Consider the following 26,879-nt stretch of genomic DNA (forward strand, 5'->3'; position numbering starts at 1 on the left):
ACTGGAGTGGGTTGCCATCTCCTTATTTAGGGGATCTTTCCTGACCCAGGATCGAACCCACTTCTCCTGCATCGCAGGTGGATTCTTTACTGCTGAGCCACTAGGGAAGTCCTTAAATGCAGGTTAAATATACGTAAAGATTTTAAAATATAGTGGATCAAACTAAAATGAAGAGGGGTGAGATGCCTTCTGTACATTGTGAGATGGGAAAATGGAAAGCAGGCTCAATAAACTCCTTAGAGGTGTAAGCATAGGTGCAACATTTTTATGAATGTACTTATGTGTGGAACCTGATCTAGAAAGCAGTTCTTGAACTATCTATGTCCATGTTGCTTGGAAAGTCCTTGGGTACCCCTGGCATAGGCACTTAGTGGTACTCAAGACTGATACCTGCAGTGCCCTGAGACACACCAGGATAGGCAACTCTACACTATTCCAGCAAATATTACTCATCAGTGAGGGTCAGATACATGTGTATTCTCTTGCATACTGTGTAGCAGTTAAGCCCTAAAGTGACAGTGTCCCAATTTAGAATAGTAATACTCTGGATATGTATATAACATGAAAAAAAAACATTAAATTCATGTGATGGAGAGGGTAGTAGGGCAGGCGGGAATATGCATAAACATAAGCTGAAGATAAAAAGGACTTTTATCAGTTCAAGATAGCATATAAATATTAAAATCTTTGTACCTGGTATTTTAAATTCCCCTAAAGAGTGAGAAAAAGTTCCTCTGTGGGAAGGATATTTTGACTAACTTGGTAGTGAAAGGATGGAAAGTATGGATTAATAAAAGGAAAGTGCCAGTGAGCAGACTCATTATGCTACATAAAAACAGGATGGAAAGTTAATTTCTGCCATTAAAGCCTATCTTCTGTATTTCAGAACTGGAGTTTTTGTTACGTTTTCTTAGGGCCAAGATTGGGACTCCTTGGGGTAGGTTAGGAGTAATGCCCAAATTTACCAAGATTATCCAAAGCTCTTTAAAATACATAACATCCTTTCAAATTATCAGTGTTATAGACCCAGATGCTGGGTTCTTCATAGTTTTTATTCAAGCAGCAATACTAGAAACTGAAAAAGATCATTGTAACAATTCCTTGATTTAAGAAAAAAAATAGCTATTAAAAGATATCTCAGCAGATGAATACTTAATGTTTGATTGTAGAACTCGAGTATCTCTTGCAACGATACTTTTCCTTTGGTCATCACTTAATCAGAAAAAATACTCGTCCCAGTTCAAACAGTACCTTACAAATAAAAAGAAGTATTAGGACAAATCGCTGGTACAGACTTAAGATGACTTTTCTGATTGTGATTAATGAGAAACGCTCCTGGAATAAGAACAACTTTGTCTATCCCACTGGGCAGCTGCACATCTGAGGCATAAGCACTTGCTGCTGGGCTGTATGTTACACATTTACATTGAGAACTCTAAATGCCGTCTCAGAATGAGGGAGTTTACTGGCAATCCAGTGGTTACAATTTGGCACTTTGACTGCCGTGGCCTGTTTTCAGTCCCTGGTCAGGGAACTAAGATCCCACAAGCCACGCAGCACAGCCAGATAAAATGTGGAACTTTTCCAAAAATAATACTTAAATGCATTTTCAACATATTACCACAGTCACTTGCAACTTGCCTCATTTGCAAACAGACTTTAAGTATTTAGGACAAAGTCATGTTCTTTCCTGCTATTATCTTCTGTCAAGTTGCTTTCAAGAAAGTTTTAACTTACCTCTATGGTAATAAGGATGACAATCATCCATTCCAGGCGGAGTGCCCTCTTCTCCGTCAGGTGATTCCGCATCAGATCTGTTAGCTCCATGCAGTGCTGAAGCTTTTCATTCATGACCTGCAGCAGTAAAAATCTCAGAAAGTACCCTGTGTATTTAAACGAACTCACTGAAGATAACAGTTGCCTGCTTCAGATTTCCGAGTTTCAAATAGGTATGCGGTGAGAAATCATCCCTTCGATTCTGGCTCCTCAGCTCTCTCCAAAGGCAACCTGCCAGTGCTACCTGTCTCCTTTCTGTGAATCCACCAGGACATTTTGTAATGCACAGATGTGACTGCAAAAAATAGTTGGCATACCAAAGCTCTTATATTCGGAAGATTTTGATGGAAGATGTAAAAGTTTTTGAGTCCTAGTTTTTCATCACTGCCCTTGGTAAATTTTAATCAGTTAATAAAAGAAAACTTGAAATATGATTCTTTTAGTATGGCCTGAAGATGGCAAAAACAATGATTACCATCTACAATATTAAAACTGTTCTAAGTCCCACTGTCAAAAATTCCCGAACGCAAAACTTGACCTGCTACACATCACCGCTAGATGGCACTGCTCTTAACGCTTAACTGCAGACGCTCTAGGTTCTGCCTTCTGATACCCTACAGGCTGGTTGAGGGTCACAGAAAACAGACTCTTGGATTAAAGCCTTGAATGTGACCGCTGACAAGGTATATTTCCTTAATCTAGCTCACTTTCCTTTGGAAATTACAGAGCCTGGAAGACAAATTTTAAAAAATAGTTTTTGGATTCCACTTGATAATTTCTGAGTTACATATGCCGAGAGTGCAGGTATGGTCGGTGGAAATTCGAGACAAATCACAGATGCGTGTCTGGGTTGACTGAAATGTGCTAGTGCACCGTATTTACCACGATTTTGCACAGAACATTAAACCGTGAGAGTGAACGCCAGAGTAGGAAATGGCAACCCACTCCGGTATTCTTGCCTGCAAAATTCCATGGAAAGAAGCCTGGTGAGCTACAGTCCATGGGGTCACAAAGAAGAGGACGCGACAGCACTGACGGGGAACACCTGGAGCCACACTGGTAACACGCGCTTGCCCACTCCTCCAGACTCCCTGGGCACCCCGCAGTTGCCACTTTGTATAAATGTTTAGAACAGTGCCGCCTCCTTCCTCTTCCTATTGCTACTGGCGGCCTGATCTTGGTCTATAAATATGCTCAGCCTTAAGCTTGCTTCTCTTTTCAAAATGCTGACCCAACCTCTTCTATTTTCCTTCAACTCTGACTAAAGACATTTTCTTCCTCCACTTCCTCAGCACCCAGTTTAGCCCTTAGAAGTTGTAGATATTACCTCAACTCCCCTGAAACTTTCAGATGTCTCATGAGTAACTTTAACACCCTTTCTTGGTTAGATTACAAGACCTCAATTAACTCAAAGTGTTTGAGAACACCTGGAAACATGCTTCCTTTTGGCTTTTTTCCTCTAGGGACCAAATTCTGCCTCCGACAATCTTCTTTTCTGAGACTTCTCGGACCTCCCCTTGAATGTGGATGACAGTTCCCAGAGTCCTGATCTTGTCCCTCCTGCCTTCCAGCTCTGCACTCTGCATGATCGTGCCCAGATGGTCTGTGGAGATGTCTCCTGGACTTGGGTCGTTTCCATCCCACCATCACTGCTTCTGTGATACACATTAGCCAACTGCATTCAAGTCAAAGACTTAGAAATTCTGTTTATTTCAGAAGGAAACTATCATTGCCAAAAAAAACCCAGAAAATCTGCATGATGTGAAATGGTGTTGGCTGCACAAAGTTGGGCCTGATGCTTGGGAAGTGTGAGCTTACACATCAGAGGGCCAGTCAAGAGACATGAAAGCCAAACTAGAGTGTTTCTCTTCAACATGGAACACAAGTGTTACTTGCTTCCATGCTTACATGTTATTTCAGGCTCCATATGTTACCTAAGTTCATCTCTTATACAAGTGTATGTATCCCACATTTTAAGAAAGACTGATTTAAGAAAAACTTTTTTGATAAGTCAAATATAAAAGTCTCAATTTCTCCTCTGTCTGAATTTCTTGCTTTACTGTTATTTATTTCTTTGGATGTTAGAGACAAACATCTTTATTAAAGATATCACCAAAATTTTGGCAAACATTTCAAAACCTATTTGTAAACACAATGCTTCCCTTTTAAACTGCTCCGCCTGAATTTCTGTCTATAAAACACCATCTTATTGGTTTCCTTCTTGGGTCTTAAATTTAGCATTTCTCAAACTACAGTTTTTTTAAAAGCAGCATTAACTCTTTTCATTTTGACCACACTAGGTCTTTGTGGCAGCGCTCAGACTTGCTTCAGTTTTAGTGTGCACATAGCCTTCTCTTGTTGGCAGAACACAGACTCAGCTGCTGTACTGTGTGGGCTTACTTGCCCTGCAACATGTAGGATCTTAGCTCCCCGACCAGGAATCAAACCTGTGCCCCCTGCAGAGGAAGCTCAGTCTTAACCACTGGACCTCTAGGGAAGTCCTTTAGCTTCTAAAGAAAAATTAAAGTGGACTTCCGGGGACCACTGGTAATATGGGTAGGATGGTTTGTCCCCTCAAATTCATGCTGAAGCCCTAACCTCCAATGTGATGGTATCCAGAGATGAGGTCTTTGGGGGTGGTGATTAAGTTTCAGTTCAGTTCAGTCGCTCAGTCGTGTCTGACTCTCTGCGACCCCATGAATCGCAGCACGCCAGGCCTCCCTGTCCATCACCAACTCCCGGAGTTCACTCAAACTCAGGTCCATTGAGTCGGTGATGCCATCCAGCCATCTCATCCTCTGTCGTCCCCTTTTCCTCCTGCCCCCAATCCCTCCCAGCATCAGAGTCTTTTCCAGTGAGTCAACTCTTCGCATGAGGTGGCCAAAGTACTGGAGTTTCAGCTTTAGCATCATTCCTTCCAAAGAAATCCCAGGGCTCATCTCCTTCAGAATGGACTGGTTGGATCTCCTTGCAGTCCAAGGGACGTGATTAAGTTTAGATGGAGTTTAAATTAACATCCTTGTCAGAAGAGGCAGACACACTAGGATGTGCTCTCTCCTTGCCTCGAGGAACTACACTGGGAAGGTGGGAAGGGGGTTCTTACCAGGAACCAAACCTATATGACCTGGTGTGTGAACTGCTGCCCCCAAGAAAGTGTGTTAGTCGCTCAGTCATGTCCAACTCTGCAACCCCAATGACTGTAGCCCTCCAGGCTCTTCTGTCCACGGGATTCTCCAGGCAAGAACACTGGAGTGGGTTGCTATTCCCTTCTCCAGGGGATCTTCCCGACCCAGGGATCGAACCTGGGTCTCCCTCATTGCAGGCAGATTATTTACCATCTGAGCCACCAGGGAAGCTCCCAAGGAATGCAAACAAAGTACTGCAGAAGCAGAGAGGCAGGTGGTGCCAAATTTAAACATATTTTTATTTTTATTCTTCAGGACACTACCCGAATTATTTTCCACTTGTTTACAGCACTGATTTAAGTGCAATGCATACATTCTCCTGGGTACTTGGTTAAGGATTCAGAAATCAGCATTATAGCTGCATAGAGCTCACATAAATTTTTTTTTCTTAAAAATACCACAGAATGGACATGTTCCAGGACTCTTCCAGTAGTGGGACTGAAGGGACCCTGCCCACCTGCTCCTGGACTGCAGAGTCGACTTCCCTACAGTGGGCATGGAGGAAGCCTACCCACTCAGAGGAGTAGCGTCCCTGGTGAGCCCTGGTGCCCTCTTAGGATATCCACTCCGGCTGCTTGGTGAAGATGCAGAGGCAGTTTCTCCAGGGTTTCCCTTCCTACTTGGCTCTGTGATCTTCTTCCAGCTAGCTGATTCGTCACTTCACATCTACATTCATGATTGATCCTGTGTTGACATTTCTCATCTTCGGCTGTGACTTTCATGTTGAATGTAGTGTTCATCCCAAGTTCCTAAAAGACATTCCTGTCTTTCTGCTTCTCCTCTGGGCTACACACGCAGGATGCTTCCTGCTCAAACCACGTTCATTGTTAGTGACTGATCCTAGGCTCTTTTCCCGTACTCCTGTCCACGAGGGACATGCGAAGGACACCGCAGGCATCAATATCAAAGGATGCCAAGATGTGAGGAAGGAAACAGAATGAAGGGCTGGGAGTAGGATGTCTGAGTTCACACTAGCCACGCAGCTGGTTTATCTTCGTTATTGCTCAGCAACTGTTACTGACCCCAACTCAGCACTACAGGCTGCTTATCAGAAAAGGTCTACATTTGCTTGGTGGCAATAATCTGTACACTTCGTCCCAACAGTCAGGGTTCCACCAAACATATTCATTCCCAGAGGACAAGGGGAGACATCTAAGAGCTGTAACTCTTGAGCACTTTCAAGTTCGTCCCCAGTAAGTACTGCTGCTCAGCAAGGTTGATGCTTTTGTTTAATGTCATTAAAGAATTCTCAAAAGAGGCTTTATTTCCAAATTTTCCTTGAGGCATAATTTACATACAATAAAGTGCCCTTGTCTCCATTCTAAGCATATACAGTTTGAAGACTTCTGACAGATATATAACCATAGAAGTACTGAAGTGACATTTCCATCACCCAAATGCCTGTGCCCCTTTGAAATCTACGGCTCCAGGGAACCACTAATCTATTTTCTGTAACTACAGGTTGGTCTTTCTAGAATTTCCTATAAATATAGTAGCATGTATTCTGTTGTGTCTAGATTCTTCTCGCTCAGCATAATGATCCTGATATTCATCCATGCTGTTGCATGGATCGGTAATTGCTTTTTACTGCTGAGTGGTATTCCACCGCATGGCTATCCCGCAGTTTCTTTATCCATTCACCTATTAGTGGCCATTTCATTGTTTTCAGTTTTTGGCTATTATGACTAAAACTGCTATGAAGATGCAGGTACAAATCAATGTAAGCATATATGTCTTCATTTCTCGTGAATAAATACTCAGGATCGAATCGTTGGATCATACAGTTAACACGATTAAATTTCTGAGGAAATGCCAGGCTGTTCTGGAGAGCGGTTGTACCAATGTATATGCTCACAAGTCACGTATGAAACTTCCATTTGCTCCACATCCCTCCTGACACGTGGGATTGGCAGTATTTTAATTTTAGCCGTTCTACTGCGTGTGTGGTGACAGCCGCTGCACGTTTCATCTGCACTTTCCCTGACGCACAGTAACACTGAGCATCTTCTCACGTTCGTTTGAACACTCACATATTTTGTGAGATGTCAGTTCACATCTTTTTGCCCATTTAAAAACCCGAGTTGTCTTTTCAAGCGGAAAGAATTCTGGACAAGTCTTTTGTCAGGTTATATATTGAGAATATTTCCTTCCAACCTGTGGGAGGAAATATTCTCAATATATTTGTGATCTGCCGTTTCATATTATTTTTTAATTAAAAAATGTTTATTTATATGGCTGCACCCGGACTTAGCTGGGGCATGTGGGATTATCAGTCTTCACAGAGGCAAGAGGGATTTTCAGCTGCAGCATGCAGACTCTAGTTGTAGCATGTGGAATCGAGTTCCTTGACCAGGGATCCAACCCAGACCCCCTGCATGGGCAGCATGGAGTCTTAGCCACTGGACCACCAGGGAAGTCCCTGCCCTTTCATGTTCTAAAGAGTGTCTTTCAAAGACCAGTAGTTTTAGATTTGATGAAGTTCAACTTATCAAATTCTTTCTGTAAGGTTCATGATTTTTTTTTTTTGGTCCTAACAGATCTTTGCCTTCCCCAAGGTCATGAGGCCTTTTTCCCTATATTTTCGTTCTGAGCTTTTATAATTTTACCTTTTATATTTAAAGGACTCTAATTCATTTAGAAATGGTGTAAAGACAAGACTAGGGCTCATTTTTTTTTTTAACATACGGCTATCCAATTGTTCTAGCACCATTTGTTGAAAAGATTAGAAAAAAAGAGAAGAGAGCCCCAAAGACTCACTGGAGTATAACTAAAGATCTGAGATTATCAGAGACAGAGCAGATTTCTCAAACCATGAAGGCCAGAAGAAAGTGGGACAGTAATTTTTAGGTGTTGAAAGAAAAGAATTGTCACTTGGAATCCTTCAACCAGGGAAAAAAAGATCCTTCAGGAATGAAGGGGAAGTCTAGGTATTCTCAGATGAAGAAAAACTAGAGAGACTATGCTTTCGCAGACTTACCCTGAAAGAATGGCTAAAGAATGTTCTTGAATTAGAAAGCAAACAACAGAAAAAGAAATCTTAGAACATCACTGAAGAAAAAAAAAGAACAAAGGAAAGAATAAAATATGAGTAAATATGAGAGAATTTCCTTCTCCTCTTGAGTCTTCTGAATTATGCTGATGGTCGAAGCAAAAACTAAAACATTGATGAAGTTCTCAAAGTGGAGAGTAGAGGGATATACATGTACAGTTTCCCTACAGGATTTAATCTGGCGAAATGTTGAAAAGAGTGGATTGTGATAAAGGTACGCATAATGGATTACCTAGAGCAACCACCAAATACCTATGCAGAGAGACATACTAAAAAATGATACAGATGAATCAAAATGGAACCCCCTCCAAATGTCTAGGTAGCTCATAGGAAGGCAGGGGTTGATACAGACAATGACTTGGAGGGATCTCAAGGGTGTTACACTCATTGAAAAAAGCCCATCTTAAAAGACACACGGTACGGTTCTATTTATATAACAATCCCAAAATGACAAAATTACAGAGCTGGGGAATAGATTAGTCACTGCCCAGGGTTAGGGACGGTGGGGGAGAGATGGTGGTGTTACTATAAGGAGGCAAGGCAGTTCTTTGTGGTCACAGGACAGACCTGTATCCAGACCTTGTGGTCACCTGGATCTACACGTGATTAAATGTCGCAGGACTACGCGCGCACACGATACCAACGTCCAGTGTGTTTTCTACTCTCTCCGGCCGTGGGGCTTACCTCCGTCATGACCACCTCCACCCACGTCCATCATTGCATCAGCTGCCTCTCTCCTCAACTTTGCTCCCATGCTTCTAAATGCTCTTATGACAGTTCTAACTGGCTGTTCTCTTGCTATTGTGCTCTCCACATACCTCAAACGTGGCTCCTCCTCCTCCCCCCAACCTTTCTACGTCTGCCATCTTTCTACCTGTTGCCCACAGCAAACACCAGTCATCCTTACTTGACTCTCTCCCTGGCCTCCCCATACCGACCACTTCATCTGTCTTAAAGGATTCTTTTAAAAGTTTCATTCTTATTCTCGCTGTTGCCAGTAAAGTTCTGGACCTCACAAACTCTTGCTTGAAACTTGATGAGAAACTTCCTACTGGACTACTAGGCCTCCAGACTCTCACCAGTCTTACTGAGCCTCTAGAGTAAAATTCAGAATATCCTCTGACGTGAAAGCTGAAAACTGTACACAGGACGAGAGCAGGAAATCTAGAGATCTGTCTAGAAGTCAAAAGAGACACTTCTCCAAAAGCAGTTTACGTAATTAAAAAATTCTCTTCACACTGTCATACAACTTAGAGGTGACGTTGTGTCTTTCTCTCTCAATAGAAGTGCAAAATACATACCTTAACTCTACGAGTAATGCTGAGGAACCGACAAGTTTTATCATAAAGTTCTTCCAGATTTTCTCTGTCCCAGTAGAAATCAGGAGTGATCAAGAAGTCTGAACTCAAGTTTATATGGTGTCTTAAAAAAAGAAAAATCATAACTTTTAATTTGTATCTTGAATTAAAAAATCATGGTCTCTATTTTCTTTCTTTTTTGGAGATATTTTTTCATTGATTGTAGTTAATTTACAATGTTGTTAGTTTCAAGGGTACAGCAAAGTGATTCAATTATACATACACAGATACATATATCTCTCTCTATATATATATTCTCTTTCAGTTCTTTTCCATTATAGGTTATTACAAGATATTGAGTACAGTTCCTATGCTACACAGTAGGAGCTTGCTGTTTACCTATTTTATATACAGCAGTGTGCATATGTTAATCCCAAACTCCTAATTTATCTCCCCCATCCCCACTGGTAACCACAAGTTTGTTTTCTGTGTCTGTGAATTTATTTCTGTTTTGTAAATATGTTTAATTTATTTGTATGGCATTTTATAAAAACAGTTTTGAATGCTGATTCTTTTAATACTTCTGAGAAACATGTAAACAAAAAAATTTCCAATTAATTCAATATTTACACTGACAGTTATGAAGCAGATAAAAGAAAACCCAATGTAAAAAAATCTGAAGCTTCTTTTCTCATTCAAGTTTGTTACACATGCACGCATGGGTGTGTGTGGATAGGTATTCATATGACTACTGGTTTCCTCAGTATCCTTCCAGTGTTTGATCAAACACTGGATAAGCAAATTCTCTATTTCTACCCTTTTACATATGAAGCCTGAGCTTGTTTTTAAAAGAAAATTTACATTGTAGAAGTAACACATAAATAGTTTTTCACTATAAAAAAGAAAAACCCTGGAGAAGAACTCAGAAAACACTGGTAGGCCCTTTACCCTAACACCACAACTCAACTCCTTTAGGCCCTGCCAACAGCCTGCTGTTGTCCTTCAGGATCTGCTTCTTTGCACACACATGTGCACACACACCTACATGTGTGGTAGTATGTATACACATCAAGATGCATATGAATATTTATGCTATTTGTCTACAAGTTGGGATCGTACCACATCTGTAATTTATGACTTAATTTCTCACCCGATATAACCTGCCACATTTCTACTATATCTTTTCATAGACTCACCATATTCCTTTGAATAACACATAAGCACTCTTACTGTAAAAAGAAGAAAACTTAGGATAAGAACAGTAAGGCCCTATAGAAACTATTCACAAACCTAAACATATTTAGTCCTAATTTTTGAGTTTTGATATAGTAACTCACTATATGGAATTCTGCTCGCATCATTAAGAGCAGAGGAGAGAGAAGTCTCTGTATCCCACTTCTTAGCGAGCTCGAGGCTTTACATGGGCTGCAGGATGCTCCTGACATAGGGGTTTTTATTTTTGTGGGTGTCCTGAGTTAGGGTCCCTGAGCTGTGAGGAAGGCATGGGTGATGGAACGCTGGCCCCCTTCTCCTCACCAGGCCAAGTTTTAATATCTAAGGAAAACGTGGAACAACAACCCTTAGGGACACTACTAACAAACCCCAGTCACTCATCCCACACACAGAAGGGCCGAAGCACCGAGAATGCTGCCTGGTGAGAAAAACACCAAAATTCAGGATGTTTCACTCCATAAATCCTAGGGAAACTACAAGAATAAACTGAAGGCTTTTTAATTTAACTTAACTTTAAATGATGCACTATTGTATTTCATCAGTTTTAAGACACTGTTCTTCCCATTTTTAACATCTCTGAAAACGGAGGCATCTTTAAAAGTGATGATGTCTTACAGGTGGCAGTTGGGACTCAGCTGCCATTGCTTTAGACAGCTTACTTCCCTCATGTTTTCCTTTTTATGTATGCCTGGGAATACATAAAATGTGATAAATCTACATCTAAATAAGACTAAAAGAGCTAGTTCAGGAAGCGCAAAATTAAAATTGTGATTAAAAAAGCATTGTCTCATATGCTAGCTGGTAGCATTTTCACTTTCCTATGGCATCTTATGGTGTCTCAGAGTCAGCGAAAGATGATACATCATTTTGCTGTAGCAATTTGGTCTATTCAGAGTTATGATGCAGTGACAGACTTGTACTGAGAATTCCCATTGTTCAAATCCTAGAATGTGTCTTTCCACCTCCAGAGAACACCTACTGTGCTCTCTGATGGAGGTTTATTGTAGATTAATTGTGGTCTCTCTTGCACAGGCAGAATTTCTTCCAGTAAAGTCCTAACACAGCCCAGCTGCTTCTAATGGGTCAGAGTTGTTCATGCTTATAACGAATGAAATAAAAACAGCTGCAATTCCCATTAAGGTACAAATGCTTGCTCTTGACTGTGAGGGGATATTTTCTGCTGATTGTTAAATATATGAATATATGAAGTATATCACTTACAGAGAAAATTTTACCTTAGGGCAAAGAGTTCACCCATTTTCTGCATAACTTCTTCATGAGATAGTTTCACTTTCTTCCCAGCTTTTAAAGCCTATTTGGGAGGGGGAGAAATACATACATACATACACACGTGTCCCTTCTCACTAGCATGTTCTATGATGTACATTCCTAATCTCTTACTGAAAAACCAGGGGCTCTTTTCCCAAGTATGACTATTCCTCCATAGTAAAAACAAAGTAAATTACAGCAGGCATGATTTTTAACATATGTAATTTGAAATTCTGGTATAACTATAGACACATTTTTCATGCTGCTACTTTTCTCATAACTTGTCAAAACATTTGTTTCTTGAATCGAGAAAAGTGGTCACAATTTCCTTGACAGGAAACATTTCATTTCAATTCAGTTACATTAAAAGTATACCATAAATGAAAGCTATTTTGAATTTTGGCTTCCCAGATGGCTCAGTGATGAAGAATCTGCCTGCTAATGCAGGAGACACAGGTTCAATTCCTGGGTTGGTTCCTGCCTGAAAAATTCCTTAGATAGAGGAGCCTGGTGGGCAACAAGCCCACGGAGTCACAAAGAGTCAGACATGACTGAGCAACTAATAAACACACAAAATTTGAATTTTAAGTTTTAAAAGGTTTCTTACTTTATAATTTTATATGTAACTGGATTTTTTTTTTCCCTGCTTAAATTCAGTGTAGCTTTTTACCATTCATTACTAGTCTGTTGTACTTCTAAATTCATCATTATAGTGTGAAATTTGTATTTTTCCCCAATAGAACTCAATCCTTGAAAACAAGCATAAAATTGGTATAATTACCTCTGGAATCGACTGAATAGATTCAACAAATTTATCCAGTGATGCTTCCCAGATAGCAAGTTTTACTAGAGAAAAAAGATTAACAATTGAACATTTATCATCACATTTCTACAAAATGCAAAACTGCATAGTACCTTCACTGCCATTTAACAATAGTTTAAGAAGCAGATGGCCAAAAATATGAAACTGACATTTTAGAACAGTTACGTATTATATTACAAAAGAGGGCAATACGTAGAAAGAGTTAGAAGAAAGTGAGTCAGTTTCCAAGCTCTGATGGCAGATCAAAGCTACACTGAGTAAAATCTCTGATTTTCTCATACTGCATCTCAGAAGCCCAGAGGATGAGCTACGCCCTGGAATGAAGGGTGGCTCTTTAGCTGGGGCAGGAACCAGACTCTCTTGGCCTTCCCTTCCGCTCCTCTGGGCAGCGGGTATAGCTCAGAAGTCCTAAGGCCTCCTGGCTGGTATGCACGAGCAGCCTGGTATAGACTGGTGGCAGGAACCTTTCTTGGAGAACCTCTGCAGTTTCATACAGGTGTATGGATCTTTCCAGAAAAACTGAGAGCCACTGTGACCCTCTGTCCCATTATTGTGAGAAACCAGGGTGTACTTTTCTACAAAGAGGCCTGTGCCCAATCACACAAGACTGAGCTTTCTCTGCCTGGATTAGAGACAGCCTAAGACCAGCAATCTCAGACAGAAGTGGAGAGAACAAAGGGAGTGATGATAAGAGCAGCAACAACAATAATATAAAAGTATTTTTGGACAGGTAAGCTTTATCAATACAATGAATAAGGAACGTATAACTGTAGCATGGATACTGTATTTTATACTCTCTCTCTATATATATATTCTTTTGGAATAAAAAAAGAAATAGGAATTATAAGGCCTTGCTGAAGTACTCTGTGAAAACAGGACAAAGTCTACTAAATCTTTTAACTTCCTGGATGAAATGAACACTATGTGATACCTTCTCTGATAAGTAGCAGTAACTTACCTGAGAGGCAAAGGGCATTCGAGAAAGCAAATTTCTCTAGAATGGCATCATCTAAATCCAGCTCTGAATTTAACCGGATTTCCCCTCTGTGAAGTTTTGACTGCCCCCTAAGGAAAAAAGAAAAAGCATTTTCTAAATCTTGAAAAGTACTTTCTCTCTTCCGAAAAAGTCACCTTATAATCTTTCTAGAGGTCATTTTGGCAACTTGTATCAAGAGTCTCACAAATGTTCTCATACCCTATGATCCAAGTAATTCCACTTCTAGGAATTTATCCTAAGGAAATAATGAAAGATGCAAAGAAAGATCTGTGTACAGACAACTTTTTATGGTCAAATGTTTAACAGTAAGAAGTCAGGAAAGAAACTGAGTGTGCAAGAACAGTTCATCTACAGGAATTCGGCACAAAAGTAAACACGCGTGTTTTGAAAGGATATTTAGTAGAAAAGGGAAAATGGTTACAATAACTTGTTAAGTGAAGAAATGCTGAATGTCTAACTATACACAGTATAATCTAAAATGATGCTAATGTGGTGGGGATGTGGAGGGAGACCGGGCAGTTATGAAAAATTAAGATGCATATGTAGACAATTCTGGAATGACTGGGGAGGTAGGGAAGGAAGGGAATTTGGGGATATAAGCATCATAAGCAAAGAGGAAAAGGACAGGCTAAACCTTCGCGAGAGATGAAAGACCAGAAGAGATGGACAAAGAGAGCTGGATGAGGAGGGAGGGAGGGGGCAGAATCCACTATAAACGCCTCAGGTGGGGGAAAAACAGAAGACACGAGACAGAGGGCAGAGCTGATGAGATGCTTTATGAAGGAGCTCGGCCCACACAGTGAGACAGTAGGCAGCTGGGTCACAGAAAGGACTCACACACTCACTGCATTGGTGGAGGCAAGGATAGTCTCTTGATGAAACCAAATCTGACTCCAGGATCCAGAGCCAAGCACTTGAATCTCTAGAGACTGTGAGATGGGTGTGCATGTGTGCACACCTACAGGTGGGTGGGGGATAATGCCTAGTAAGTCACAGTGCGGTCTGGAGGACGACTATGGGAGGGGAACTGCTGGGAAACGTGACCACAAGGCCTTGGGCTTAATGATGAATAAAATGAGCAACAATTCTACTGGCTCCTCATCTGTCACGTCCCCGGCTCACACCATCGCTGTCTTCTGCACCCACCGTGGGCCTGGGTCCTCACTCATAAGTCAGGTGCCCAGCGTCTCTGAATCTCACCTGAAAGCTGGTTTGCCACAATCCCCGTGACTATGTCAGATAAAATGATACAGGAAAGCTCATTGCTGGCAATTAGCACTTGCTCTTAGCCCATCTACTCTCTCTATAGCTGGTGTCTCTTCCAAATTTCCCTAAAGCTCTGATTGTGTTGCTTCCTTGCTCAGCACCAAGACTTTCCCCCCAACTCTCACATTCCACTAGGTAGGGACCTCCTTGAGAATAAAGACCTTTTAATCCTGTTCCCACTGCCTGCTCTCTCCACCCTAACATCTCTCCCCATTTTTGCACCCTTGCTGGGACAGGAAAATCAGCCAGGATGCTGTCTCCCCATACCTTTGACCTGAGCAGGTACAGCAGGCCCCCACTTCTTACAGGTACCTCCATTCCTGTGAGTGGTTCCCTTACAGCATCCCCTCATTATACTTAATACTTTTTATACTCAAAATCAACAGGAAAAAGGCAAAAAGAATTTACATAAGAAAAAAAAGCTACTAGAATAATTTGACAGTTTCATTCTGACGAAGGCACACTACTTTTTACTGATTTCGGCTATTTAGGAAACATTATTTTGGGGTTATACTATCTACTTGTTTTAGTTTATGGGTAGCCTGAGAAGTTAAAAAATTGTCTGTCCACTAATATTAATTGCTTTGGCTTTCTGTTTGTATTAGTAACTTTTTTTCTCAAAATTTGTCTCCAAATTTATAAAGACTTGATCTTCTCTACTGCTTTCCCTAGTTATTTCAAGTGCTTGTTTCATAAATTTGATAAAAAGGTGCTTACTCTGTTTTTGTGTAGTTAAGCTCTTCATTTTCCCAGTGAACCAACGCAATTTCATAGGGCTGAATTTCGTGTTTTTCTAGAACTTGCATCACATGCTTCATCTAGAAGAAAAGGAAGATTAACCTGAAATTATCCTGACCCCCTCAGTGAAGGTTATAACATTTTAAAAATTACATTTAATGATGTTTGTTTTGTTCTTCAGGTTTTAAGGAAAAAGCAAACTCATGGTGAGGCTAAACTAACTGGAAGGATACATCCATTTGTTGTTACATTTGGAAAACACAGGGGCCCTTAAAGAGGAAAACAGAAACAACCAATCTCCCACAGCCCAGAGGAAACATGGCAACATTACGGCTTGTTTTCTTTAAACTGTCACACACACAAAAAATGTTTAAGTAAAACACCTGTAAAAATTTAAACAACACAGTAATAGAAAGTGATAATCTCTCTATTCTCCTGCATTCCTAATCCCCGAAGGTAATCATGATTAAACTCGGTGCATATCCTTCCAGACGTCCCCCTACATGTAAATATATGTATGTTTAGTTTGCTTTTTATATAAATGGGATGGTACTGTACATACAAACATTTTCAATGCTATTCTCCTTAATGGAGGAACCACAACTGATTTAACCATTCTAAACATCCATTCATGGGGGACTTTTTTCTCCTCTCCACTAACACAATGTCACAGGCACCAGCCTGATGCAAGTATCTTCGGGGCCTGTGGAAATACTTCTTCAGGATCTGTTAGATCAAAAGACACACACGCAGGATGGCACTCTTCACTGTGGCACACGGGATCGATAGTTGCAGCATGTGGAATCTTTCTCTTTTTAGTTGTGGCAGGCGGGATTTCCAGTTTTAGAATCCAAAGATTTACTAAAGCATTCTTAAAAAATTACTGAGTATTGTCAGCCTTTTACATCTTTGCAACTTCAAATAGCCATTTTGGGTTACATTTTTCTTACATCTATTGCTCGCCTATATTTCCTTTCTCCAGGAAACCACTCCTCAGTTTCTTTTCTCCTCAGTCTTTCTTCCCACCTGCTATATGTGTGGGTACCTCCTTTTAGTAAAGCTGGGATTGTACGAAGCACACTTTTAGTACAGCTCTGGTATTATATCGGTTATAGTTTGTAACCTGCTCTTTTAATTTAACTGTATCATGTGCTGTGCTGTGCTTAGTTGCTCAGTCTTGTCCAGCTCTTTGAGATCCCACAGGCTGTAGCCTGCCAGGCTCCTCTGTCCATGGGGATTCTCCAGGCAAGAATACAGGAATGGGTTACCATGCCCTCCTCCAGGGGATCTTCCCAACCCAGGGATCGAACTCAGGTCTCCCACATTGCAGGTGGATTCTTTACCATCTGAGCCACCAGGGAAGCCTACCAGGCAATCCCCAGGAACAGGCTTTCTTCCCCACATGACTTTTAAGCGCTAGATTCTACCTGATGGACAGTAGATTTTATTCTACAGATCTACTTAACAAGCTTTCTCTTTTTATGTGTTTTGGTTATTTCTCATTTTTGCTATTGTAAATAATGTGTTGAACATTTCTGTATATCATTCATCACCTATAATGTGATTATTTTCTTTGGATAACTTTCTAGATGTAAAATTGCTGAGTTAAACATAAAGTTTTGATGTGTATTACCAAACTGCCTCTGAAAAGGCCGTATTAAACAAATCCTGATTGGGATATTAAAGAAATGAATTCCAGTGAGTGAAAATGTTCTAGAAAACTTGATCTTGATCTAAAATAAAACTCAGGGCAGCCAGCTTCCAGTTAACTGTGTGAACACTACTCATTTGTAGGCTATCATGTGAGAAGTACACTTCTTCTATCTGCAGTGTAGCAGGGATTCTTCTGATTCCCCACAAATCAGTGTGTGCCCAGAGAACGGAAAATGTAGGTAACCTGTAGTCAAAATGACAATTTTGGAAGACGACAGTGTTAGGATCAACATCACGAAATGCTGAGCAAAGAAACTGAAGATGACCTGTCATTTTATCATCCAATGGCTCCGGTTATTGAGGGCTACTTAACAATTTATTCTCAGAAAACTAAGTTTTAATGCTTTCGCACTGTATTTATACTTACAGTTTGGTCTTTCACATTCCAGAACACAGCAGCTCCTTCCCTGATTTAAAAGAATAAACTTGGTTAAAGGTGGAATACATTCTTCAGGGCCACACACAGAGCCATGCTTTAGGTAGCTTCTAGAATGTATCTAGAATGCCAATTTAAAAAAATATGATTTATTATGGATTTGACATGATGGCCCCTGGATGGATATGATAAACAAAAGCTATTTTTTGAACTTTTGATTAAAAAACTTGGCCTCTCAAAAATTCATGGATTTCTCAAGTGGTTTGCAGAGTAACAATTATTGTAATACTACATAATTTCACGTATCTAGGTTGTTTCATAACCTGATTCAATTTTTTAAAAAAATTCTAAATTCTTTATTTTGTATTGGGGTATAGCCGATTAACAAACAATGCTGGAACAGTTTCAGGTGGACAGCAAAGGGACTCGGCCAGACATATACATCAGTAACACCTTATGGAAAAACCCCAAAGAACTTCTTGGCCAACCCAATACAAAGAACTTCTTGGCAATCTGAGTTCTAAGAGTTGAAGGATCTACGTGGGTGCACACTGGAGGGACACCGTTCGTACAAGACTAGCAAAGCTGAACGAGAAAATGAGAGGAGGAGATACAGCAGAGGAAACACCCCAGCTCCGGGAGAAGGTGTGAGGCAGGAATGCGATGTCGCAGAAAAAAGAGCTAGTGGTGTGAGTGGCTGTGGATGAGGGCGGGTAGAGACAAAGGTGGTAAGAGACAACCCTGGAAGGAACTTCCTGCTGTGATCAGGAGTTTGGTCAAATCCTGTGGAATTTTAAGCAGGGTAGTGTAGTGATCAGAATTACCTACTGTCAAATTATCCTGCCTACAGAGATGCAGACAGACAGACTGGTGGTGGGGTAAGAAGTCAGGCAGTGAGACAAGGCAGTGAGTGAGCTGTGGCAAAAGGCCAGGGTAGGGTCTCAGGACGCTGACTGGAGAAGGTACTGAAGCAGCCAGAGCACTAGCTCGGAGAAGCGCCTCCAGGCAGACGAGAGGTCGCAGGAACTGCAGGGTATGGGGCTCAAGCCCTGTGTGACCACGTGTAACTAACAGGCACCTCACACAGGCCTGGTCCAAACTGAGAGCTGCAGTAAGTGGAAAACACGTGCCAGGTTTCACAGACTTGGTAAGAAAAGGAGAATATAAATCTCATCAATTGTGGACTGGTTATATGTAGAAATGATAATAGTTTCAATATGCTGGATTATATAAAATGCACCAGTAAAATTAATTTTAGGTAATATATGATGTTCTTATTAGTGCTATTCAAAATTAAACTCATCTTATTTTTTTTAATTAAAGATGAGGCTATTAAAAAATGTATCATTATGTACATGGCTTGCACTTGTGGCCTGCATTGTATTTCTACTGGATGGCATTGACCTAGGGTGCCTCAGAAATCCAAATTCCTCACTCGAGTCAAACGGATGTGATTCTACTCAGACTAAATGCTGAACCCAATTATGAATCACCCACAGACACAAAGACAGGGCTGCCAGTTATCAGCAATTGTAAGAACTAAGACCAAAGAAACTTCACCAAAGTCTGTATTTTTATGGATGCTCCATGTATTTCTGTCCTGCCACTTATCAGTCCCTTGACTGTGGGTAATTCACTTCAATCCCTCTGACCCTTGGTTTCCTCAGCTGCAAAATGGGGGGGTGGGGGAAGACCCTCTTCAAGTGTTGCGAGGATAACATGAGATGATTTTAAATGGTTTCTACTATCATCACCATGCCTACTCAGCTGCTCCAGAGTATTTGGTGTTAAAACAACCTTTAGAGAAAAGGAATGCATGTATGTGAGGCAGGGTCCCAGGCTGAAGTCTCTGGAGAGGTAAGGTGGTCTAAAACTTTAGCTGAAGAGTTTCAGAGGAAGAAGAAAGAAAAGGAAGAAAATGGCAAGGAAGAAAAGACAGCAGGGCAGGTAGCATGTATACGTGAGAAGGAGCCCTGAAGCTGAATGGGAAACACCATGCTTACATGTTCTCAGTAAATGAAAACCCAGATTTATATATAAAGATAAGCACACTCCAAGTTACCCGAGTGGGCCTCTGTTGATGACCTCAACCTGAGCCTCCTTCAGCCTCTTGCTCTCAGGCAGGCCAGAACGTGGGGGAGGCCATCGGTTCCCTCCATCCCTGCATCCTGCAGAGCTCCATTATTTCCAACAGTGGTTCCTGCTTTAGCCTTGTCCAAGGCTCTCTTCTGATAACATGTTAAGTGCACCCTTTACTGTCATGAATCATGCATGGTATAAATGACGTGCACAGATGATACAAAGATGACATGCTGAAAGTTAACTTAGAACACAAGGAATGAAAAACCCCTGATATCTTCCCTGGGGCAGGGTGGGGAATTCTTTGCTTTATAAGAGGATTTACCAGCAGATGCCTAAAACTAACAAACTCTCCTACTCAAATAACAGCCAAAGGATAAATTTTAATCACAAATCCTGAACACATTTACTGCTAAGAGATGAGGTATACCTGCATCTTTAAGGACCACATTACCTGGCCACACAGCCCACCTCCCACTGCGGTTGCTCTCCTGTCTTACCTGAAGAAGAATATTGTACCAGGATCACCTTCTTTTGCAGAATTTTCCACACCCATCACCAGAATGTTTGCTGCATCTGTGATAAAAGAGCAAAAAGCTATGTCACAAGGTGACACCTGGTTTCAGGGTCACCTTCAACAAAGTGCTTGTGATCATTTCTCCACACACCATGAAGTGCTCTGCAACACAGTCACACTTTCTACTAAGGTTTCTGAAAGTATTTAACATGATAAAATGAGAAGACCACAGGAAATTACTTGAACAAAATATTCAACAACCTGTGACACTATTATTGCTGCTAAGTCCCTTCAGTCGTGTCCGACTGTGCGACCCCATAGACGGCAGCTCACCAGGCTCCCCCGTCCCTGGGATTCTCCAGGCAAGAACACTGCAGTGGGTTGCCATTTCCTTCTCCAATGCATGAGAGTGAAAAGTGAAGGTGAGGTCGCTCAGTCGTGTCCAACCCACAGCAGCCTTCCAGGCTCCTGTATCCATGGGATTTTCCAGGCAAGAGTACTGCAGTGGGGTGCCATTGCCTTCTCCGACACTATTATTAGAGCTATTTAAAACTCATTCTTGCCCATTTTGATTCAGTAATCACTAGTCCAGTTGATAATTATTAAAGTGTCAGCTCCAGTACGACTATGGTTCAAGAATTTGGGAGTGGGGTGAAGGAGGGATGGATTGGGAGCCTGGGGTTAGCAGATGCAAACTATTCTATACAGAAGGAATAAAGAACAAGGTCCTACCAAATAACACAGGGAACTATGTCCAATATCCTAAGATAAACCATAATAGAAAAAGAATATAAAATGGAATCACTTTGCTCTGCAGCTGAAATTAACACACTGGAAATCAACTGTACTTCAATTTAAAAAGAATTAAACTTTTTATAAATAATTGGAAATAAAAGTTGAGGACCAATATATTCTCTTCCTTTATAATTTTATTAATAATATAGTTTTAATATTCTCAAATTGCTCAAAATTTTGCTGAATTTTAAATTATATTGTAGAAAGTGTGGAAAATAGAAAACACACAGAGACAAAGACACCTGCCATTTTAAAACACATCTGATTTCAAAGTCAATCACAAGAACCACCCCAGCAGTCATCGGTAGCTATTAAAATATTTTAACATTTTAAATATAAATATATACATATATAAATATTCACCCATAAGTAGTTACTTTGTATATTATTTTAGTAGTATTTACTATAAATAAATATTCTATCATAAATGATAAGTAACACATTAATCTATCAATTAATAAACATACTAATATTAATATGCAAATTGCTGTCTAATTTCTTGGCCTAAACTTAGGATCCTCAAATCTTTAGAGTTCCTGATCGAGGTCGGGGAATGGAGGATTCAGGTGGAGACCAAATCCTAAACTTCGGCGCACTCACACTTCCCTGAGTACTGATACTACATCGATGGAGGGAGGGCAAGGTTCGCACGTACAGTGGAGAACACCACAAATGAAACCGGCAAGATCCAGGGCATGGTGTGAGAAGCCAAGTCTGTGAGGCACAAGACCTCACTGCTGACAGCCTCTGCAATCAGCCAAGAAGACCCCAGGGCAAGTTTTCATCTCGGGGGCCCTGGACACAGCTGTTTTTCTAAGTCAGTTATATTTCTTTCTGCCACCAAATAGTCTGGTCAGATCATCAAGGCCAAAGAGCACCATGACATTTCAACTGTTTCTTACAGGCAGTGACTTTCAAAAATTTTCTCTGTAGCAGCGAGGTTTTCCACCTACTATTTTTGCTACTTTGAGGTCAATTCATGAATTTTCCAAAGTGTTCCAAGTCACTTATTTTTTCATGTATTTCTCAAAGTGTTCCTCACACTACCCTACAACCCTCAGTTTAATTCTCCTTTTAAATATTGTGTTTATCTTTTAACTAATTCTGTTAGTTTTAAATATTTCTATTAATTTTATGGTTCTTCTGTAATACTAATAACTTTTAAATGTGACAGAAATGAAGTGGCATGGCCTTTGATCACCCCAAATAAGACTGATTCTATAAATAAAGCTGAATAAACCATACTGATTTTAATCTTATCTTTGTCATCTGCATAAAGAGATTTAACACCCCTTTTATGATACTGTTGTTTAAAATGAAAATGAAACCTAAACAAACATGTATTTCAGACAGTTATCATAGGAAAATTACTTTCTAATACATTTTAACATACTTGGCCCCTGGTTCAAGGAGATGTACCTCGAGGCAAGCTTGTCACTTCAACGTATCCATGGGACGTCAGATCTTGAGAGAGGCTTCCAAGATGGTACTCATCTGCGGTTGCAAACGCAGTGCATTGCATCAGGTCCTGCACCAGGGAGAGGAGCATGACATGGGTTACTAAGAGGCGCCTGACAGGGCTGTCACGCTACAGGGAGGAGGACTCTGTGCTGCAAAGCTGGCAGGCGAGCCTTTTCTCCAAGCATCTCAAAGATTCGGACAAGGGATGTGAGAAAGACGGAGAACAAGACATCACAGGGAGGCAGATTTCAGCTCAACCTATGCAAGAACTTTCTCCTGCTAGTCAAAAAGATGAAATGGCCTAGATGAAAATGGAACCAACCCCACCGGTTGTGCTTCAAGCGCAGACTGAACAAAAGATAGAGAGAGGATTAAGGGATTCTATGGGCGCCGGGATGAAATGCTATTTAAAGTCTGTCCAACCTTGAGTTTCCATGGCTCTTGCTCCCAGCAGCATTATTATTTGAGGTCATTTGGTAATCTGCCACTAGCCTTGAACAGGCAGAGATTAGTCTGTTTCTACAAAGGAATTACAGATGTTTTTGCTCTGGTTAACTTCACTCTGGTTGAAAGTTCTCCAAATCTGAGAATGAATGCAGGTTTGGAGGTGAGTGCTTTGGCTTCTGCACTAGGATTCTCACTTGTGTGTACATGTAGGTATTTATGTTGTGTCTGTACAGTACACGCATGGCAAGCATATGGCCCAGCACACAGTGTTTTTGTCCATCTGTAGGTCACAAGCTATCAGTGACTCCTGATGTTGATTTAGTTGGCCCAAACCTGCTTAAAAAAAAATAGAATGAAATAGAAAATATTAGAGTCCATAATTCATAGTCAGGGTAACTTTTATGATGTTTTCTTTCACATATATGTCTATGTAGGTATGCTGGGTCACTACATAGAATGTAAAATAAATTCCTCACCATTGAATGTGGTCAATAAAATTCAAAAGCTACGGGCAGAGGTAGAGGTGCTAAGAGGTCAGGCACAGAATTAGATTCATTAAAAAAAAAAAAAAATCAGAGTAACAAGGTTGTTGTGAAGTTTACACAAGCTGATGAATGTCAACTGCTCAGAACCATGACAAGCACAAATGTTCAACATTTGTTACAGCTGTAATTAGAGCACAGATATACACGTTTGTGTTAGTCACTTAACTGTGTCCAGCTCTTTGCCACCTCATGGGCTATAGCCCCGTCAGGTTCCTCTGTCCATGGGATTCTCCAGGCAAGAATACTGTAGTGGGTTGCCATTCGCTTCTCTGGGGATCTTCCTGATCCAGGGATAGAACTCGGGGCTTCTACATCGCAGGCAGATTCTTTACTGTCTGAGCCACCGGGGACATATATGCTTAAAGCATCAAAATGCAAGGGGGTTAAAAAGTCTATCAAGTAGTTTACATCTGGATTTTCATTTGTTCATAATTTTATATTTTAGTATCCACCTGTCAGAACATTAGTGAGTCTACTGTCTTTGGTACATATGGTGCTTTGGCCCAGTGTTGGTCAAAAGAGTTTTATGAGTCATTACATCAAAATTTATTCCTAAGATTTACTCATCTTGGCTCCTAATTTCTTTCCCTTTCTGTTACATTCCTAGTATGCAATTTAAGAAAAGTAGCACATACATTCCTTCCTTCCTCCTACTTTTGTTACCTAACTCCTGGCCCCTTCTCAAGAAATGACTTCACTCTGCTTTGCCTCTTCCATCTGTTCTAACGTGTGGTTTAAAAAGCACCAGAAGAATACATGGAGGACCTGAAAAACCTAAAATCAGTAAACTATCCACTCAGAAGAAAAACAGTGTTCTTATTGATTTTCACTCAGTTAGGGAAAAAAAGCTGAAATTGTTGCCAAATGTGAGATATATGGATGTGGGACCCTCCAGTTGCACGTATCTGATGAGCCTGATTCCCAGTCATTACAGACGTAAGAAGGCACCGTGACAAAAACACACGCATTCGTACGGTCAGATGAAAGCTGCTTACTGGAGTCCAGACACAGGTTCTGTGCTTAAGATTTAGAACGGCGGGCACTAGTTGTTCTTTTAAGGCTCTGTGGAGTTAAGAGGAGCTGGCAGGATATGAGATTAAGGTGACTGAAAGAAAGGAATCCCCCCAGGTAAGAGGCCTCAGGAAAGGCCACAGCAGGCAAGCTCTACTCTGCAAAACCTGACAAACTTCAAAAGGTTGCTACACAAAATCCCAGGGCATCCAGTTGACGTCAGAGTTCCTTCTTGGGCCGCTAGAGCTGATGTGCTTAGTTTAGGCTGCAGTGGGAAGAGCAGGACGCATGAAGGAGGAGACAGGAGATAAGGAGAAGATCACCAGCTAGTCCAGTGGAGGGTCTTTCCATTACTGTACTGGAAATGGCACTGGCTGGCTGTCTCTAGCATCAGAGCCTTATGCTGGCAGCTGGGGAGAACTATCCAACTTAAGAGTCACCCACATAGTGTGTTCAAGGTCTCAACAAATTATCAACAACAAGTTGCCATTTGACACAACATCCAGACTTCTAGCATCTTTCGCACCTGGCAGTAACTGACCAGGGTCGAGGAGGGGCCCGGGTTCTTCGGTTGACACTGTCCCTCCCACTCCCTCCTGTCTCTCGCCTGCTTCGCCATCACGTTTGTTTTTGATCAGGCCCATCTGTGCTAAAAAAACAGAAGAAGAAAAAAAAAAACTTACACTGTTTTACATTCTCAAAAATGGCATAAGTCAAAGCACTCAGTCACTACTTCCATGAGAAAATATGTGCTGAGCTCCAAAGAGTCAGGTTATAAATTTTTAAACACAGTCTGTTTTTACTTAGTCATTCCAAGGATCTTTGCAGATTTGCTGAAGATGGTCACCTTCCCTTCTCTCGCCATCTCCTATTTAGTTTGGCTCAAAGTTCCAGCCAGTGTCACGCAGCCTATGGCTCAGCTAACATTACGTAACCTCTATGGCTCGCCACGCTACTTTCTGTATCCTCCTTAAACATCTGGGACTTGAGTCGGTTTAAGTTACGAATCTTCTATGAATAAATGATTCACAAGGTTTACCAATTTGACCTGTTAGACCTATCTTTGGGGAGTTTTATTTCCTTTGCTTTTTGATTTCAAGACTGTATTTAAATCCATTTGGTAAAGGGAAAGAGTATGTGTCATCTCCACGTTAACCACCCCCATCATTTAAAGATGCTTTTACTCTGCCAGAAGTTTTCACTTTCAGACATGTCTTTTTCTGGATTTTTTAAAATAATAAACCATTCTTTTTGGGGCATCAAATACAAATACTAACGTATAGCAAACTCCAGGTTCTAGGATGGGGACCAACAACTTGTTCTTAAATAAATGTGTCAAACCAACCTAAAATTGTTCTTGGATTTATGACTTAAATTTAAGCCTTTCTATTTTAAAATGTTAAACAAACAAAAACCAAACCAAAGCCAAGAAAACCACTGTGTGTCTAGTGTTTCATTCTTCTGGTCACAGAAAACATATTCCAGCAGATGGGGCTAGAAATTTATATATGATTCTTGTTTTAGAATATCACACACTCTGACGGAATACTTTTCTTGAAAAAGAAAGTTTATTTTTATTCACGTTCTTTTACTGAAAAAAAATTAAGGTTTTTTTTCTTTGGTAATCTTACTTCTATGTTACTAGGGGGTAAAAAATGTACGTTTTCCTGTTATATACAGATTATAGGTGATCGCTTCGCAGCCTTTTGGCTAAGATCAAGTACAGATTACAGGTCAAAGTTATAAAACGGATATATTTTACATTACTACTATAAAGCTTCTTATGGCCTTCTCTGGTGGCTCAGATGGTAAAGAATCTGCCTGCAAAGCGGGAGACCTGATTCCGATCCCTGGGTTGGGAAGATCCCCTGGAGGAGGGCATGGCAACCCCCTCCAGTATCTTTGCCTGGAGAATCCCCATGGACAGAGGAGCCTGGCAGGCCACAGTCCATAGCCTTGCAAAGAGTCAGACATGCCTGAGCAACTAAGCACAGCACAGCACAGTATAAGGCTTCAGCTTTTAAGCTTTTTGACTACAACCCATGGTGAGTTGTACAACCCAAAGAAGCCCTTTCACATACACACCATACACAGGCACCCACACCAATAACTGACACGAACACATCACAGAACTGTGTGTACCTTGATCGTGAGTGACGCATTGATTCTATTTCATTACACAAGCAAACCGAAGTGGGGAAAAATAACTACTAACCACCCACTAGTTAATCTCACAACACACTGCGGTGCTAGCCTGAAGGCCACCACTGGGTGTCCCCCCTCAGCCAGCGTCCACGCCGC

The 26,879-nt window shown here is 40.9% G+C and overlaps 1 protein-coding gene across 9 annotated transcripts in view; it reads right to left on the reverse strand.

Annotated features, from left to right (window-relative positions):
• Positions 1 to 1,033: 1,033 nt before the first annotated feature.
• RMND1 (required for meiotic nuclear division 1 homolog) overlaps positions 1,034 to 26,879 on the reverse strand; it is a 34,682-nt gene continuing 8,836 nt past the window's right edge. For 7 of the 9 annotated variants that reach the window (XM_055535984.1, XM_055535977.1, XM_055535980.1 and 4 more), the window contains 10 exons: positions 22,534 to 22,642; positions 20,303 to 20,378; positions 17,715 to 17,754; positions 15,614 to 15,714; positions 13,592 to 13,698; positions 12,592 to 12,656; positions 11,777 to 11,853; positions 9,312 to 9,432; positions 1,738 to 1,854; positions 1,034 to 1,251 (listed from right to left, as the gene is read on the reverse strand). In XM_055535984.1, coding sequence (XP_055391959.1) covers positions 1,210 to 1,251; positions 1,738 to 1,854; positions 9,312 to 9,432; positions 11,777 to 11,853; positions 12,592 to 12,656; positions 13,592 to 13,698; positions 15,614 to 15,714; positions 17,715 to 17,754; positions 20,303 to 20,378; positions 22,534 to 22,636 — 849 coding nt within the window. In that variant the 5' untranslated portion in view covers positions 22,637 to 22,642 and the 3' untranslated portion in view covers positions 1,034 to 1,209. Of the gene's footprint in view, positions 1,252 to 1,737; positions 1,855 to 9,311; positions 9,433 to 11,762; positions 11,854 to 12,591; positions 12,657 to 13,591; positions 13,699 to 15,613; positions 15,715 to 17,714; positions 17,755 to 20,302; positions 20,379 to 22,533; positions 22,643 to 25,104; positions 25,228 to 26,879 lie in introns of those variants that run through there. The other 2 variants (XM_055535983.1, XM_055535982.1) reach the window with 2 other exon arrangements.

The sequence above is a fragment of the Bubalus kerabau genome, chromosome 9 (assembly GCF_029407905.1).
Source record: "Bubalus kerabau isolate K-KA32 ecotype Philippines breed swamp buffalo chromosome 9, PCC_UOA_SB_1v2, whole genome shotgun sequence".
Lineage (NCBI taxonomy): Eukaryota > Metazoa > Chordata > Mammalia > Artiodactyla > Bovidae > Bubalus > Bubalus kerabau.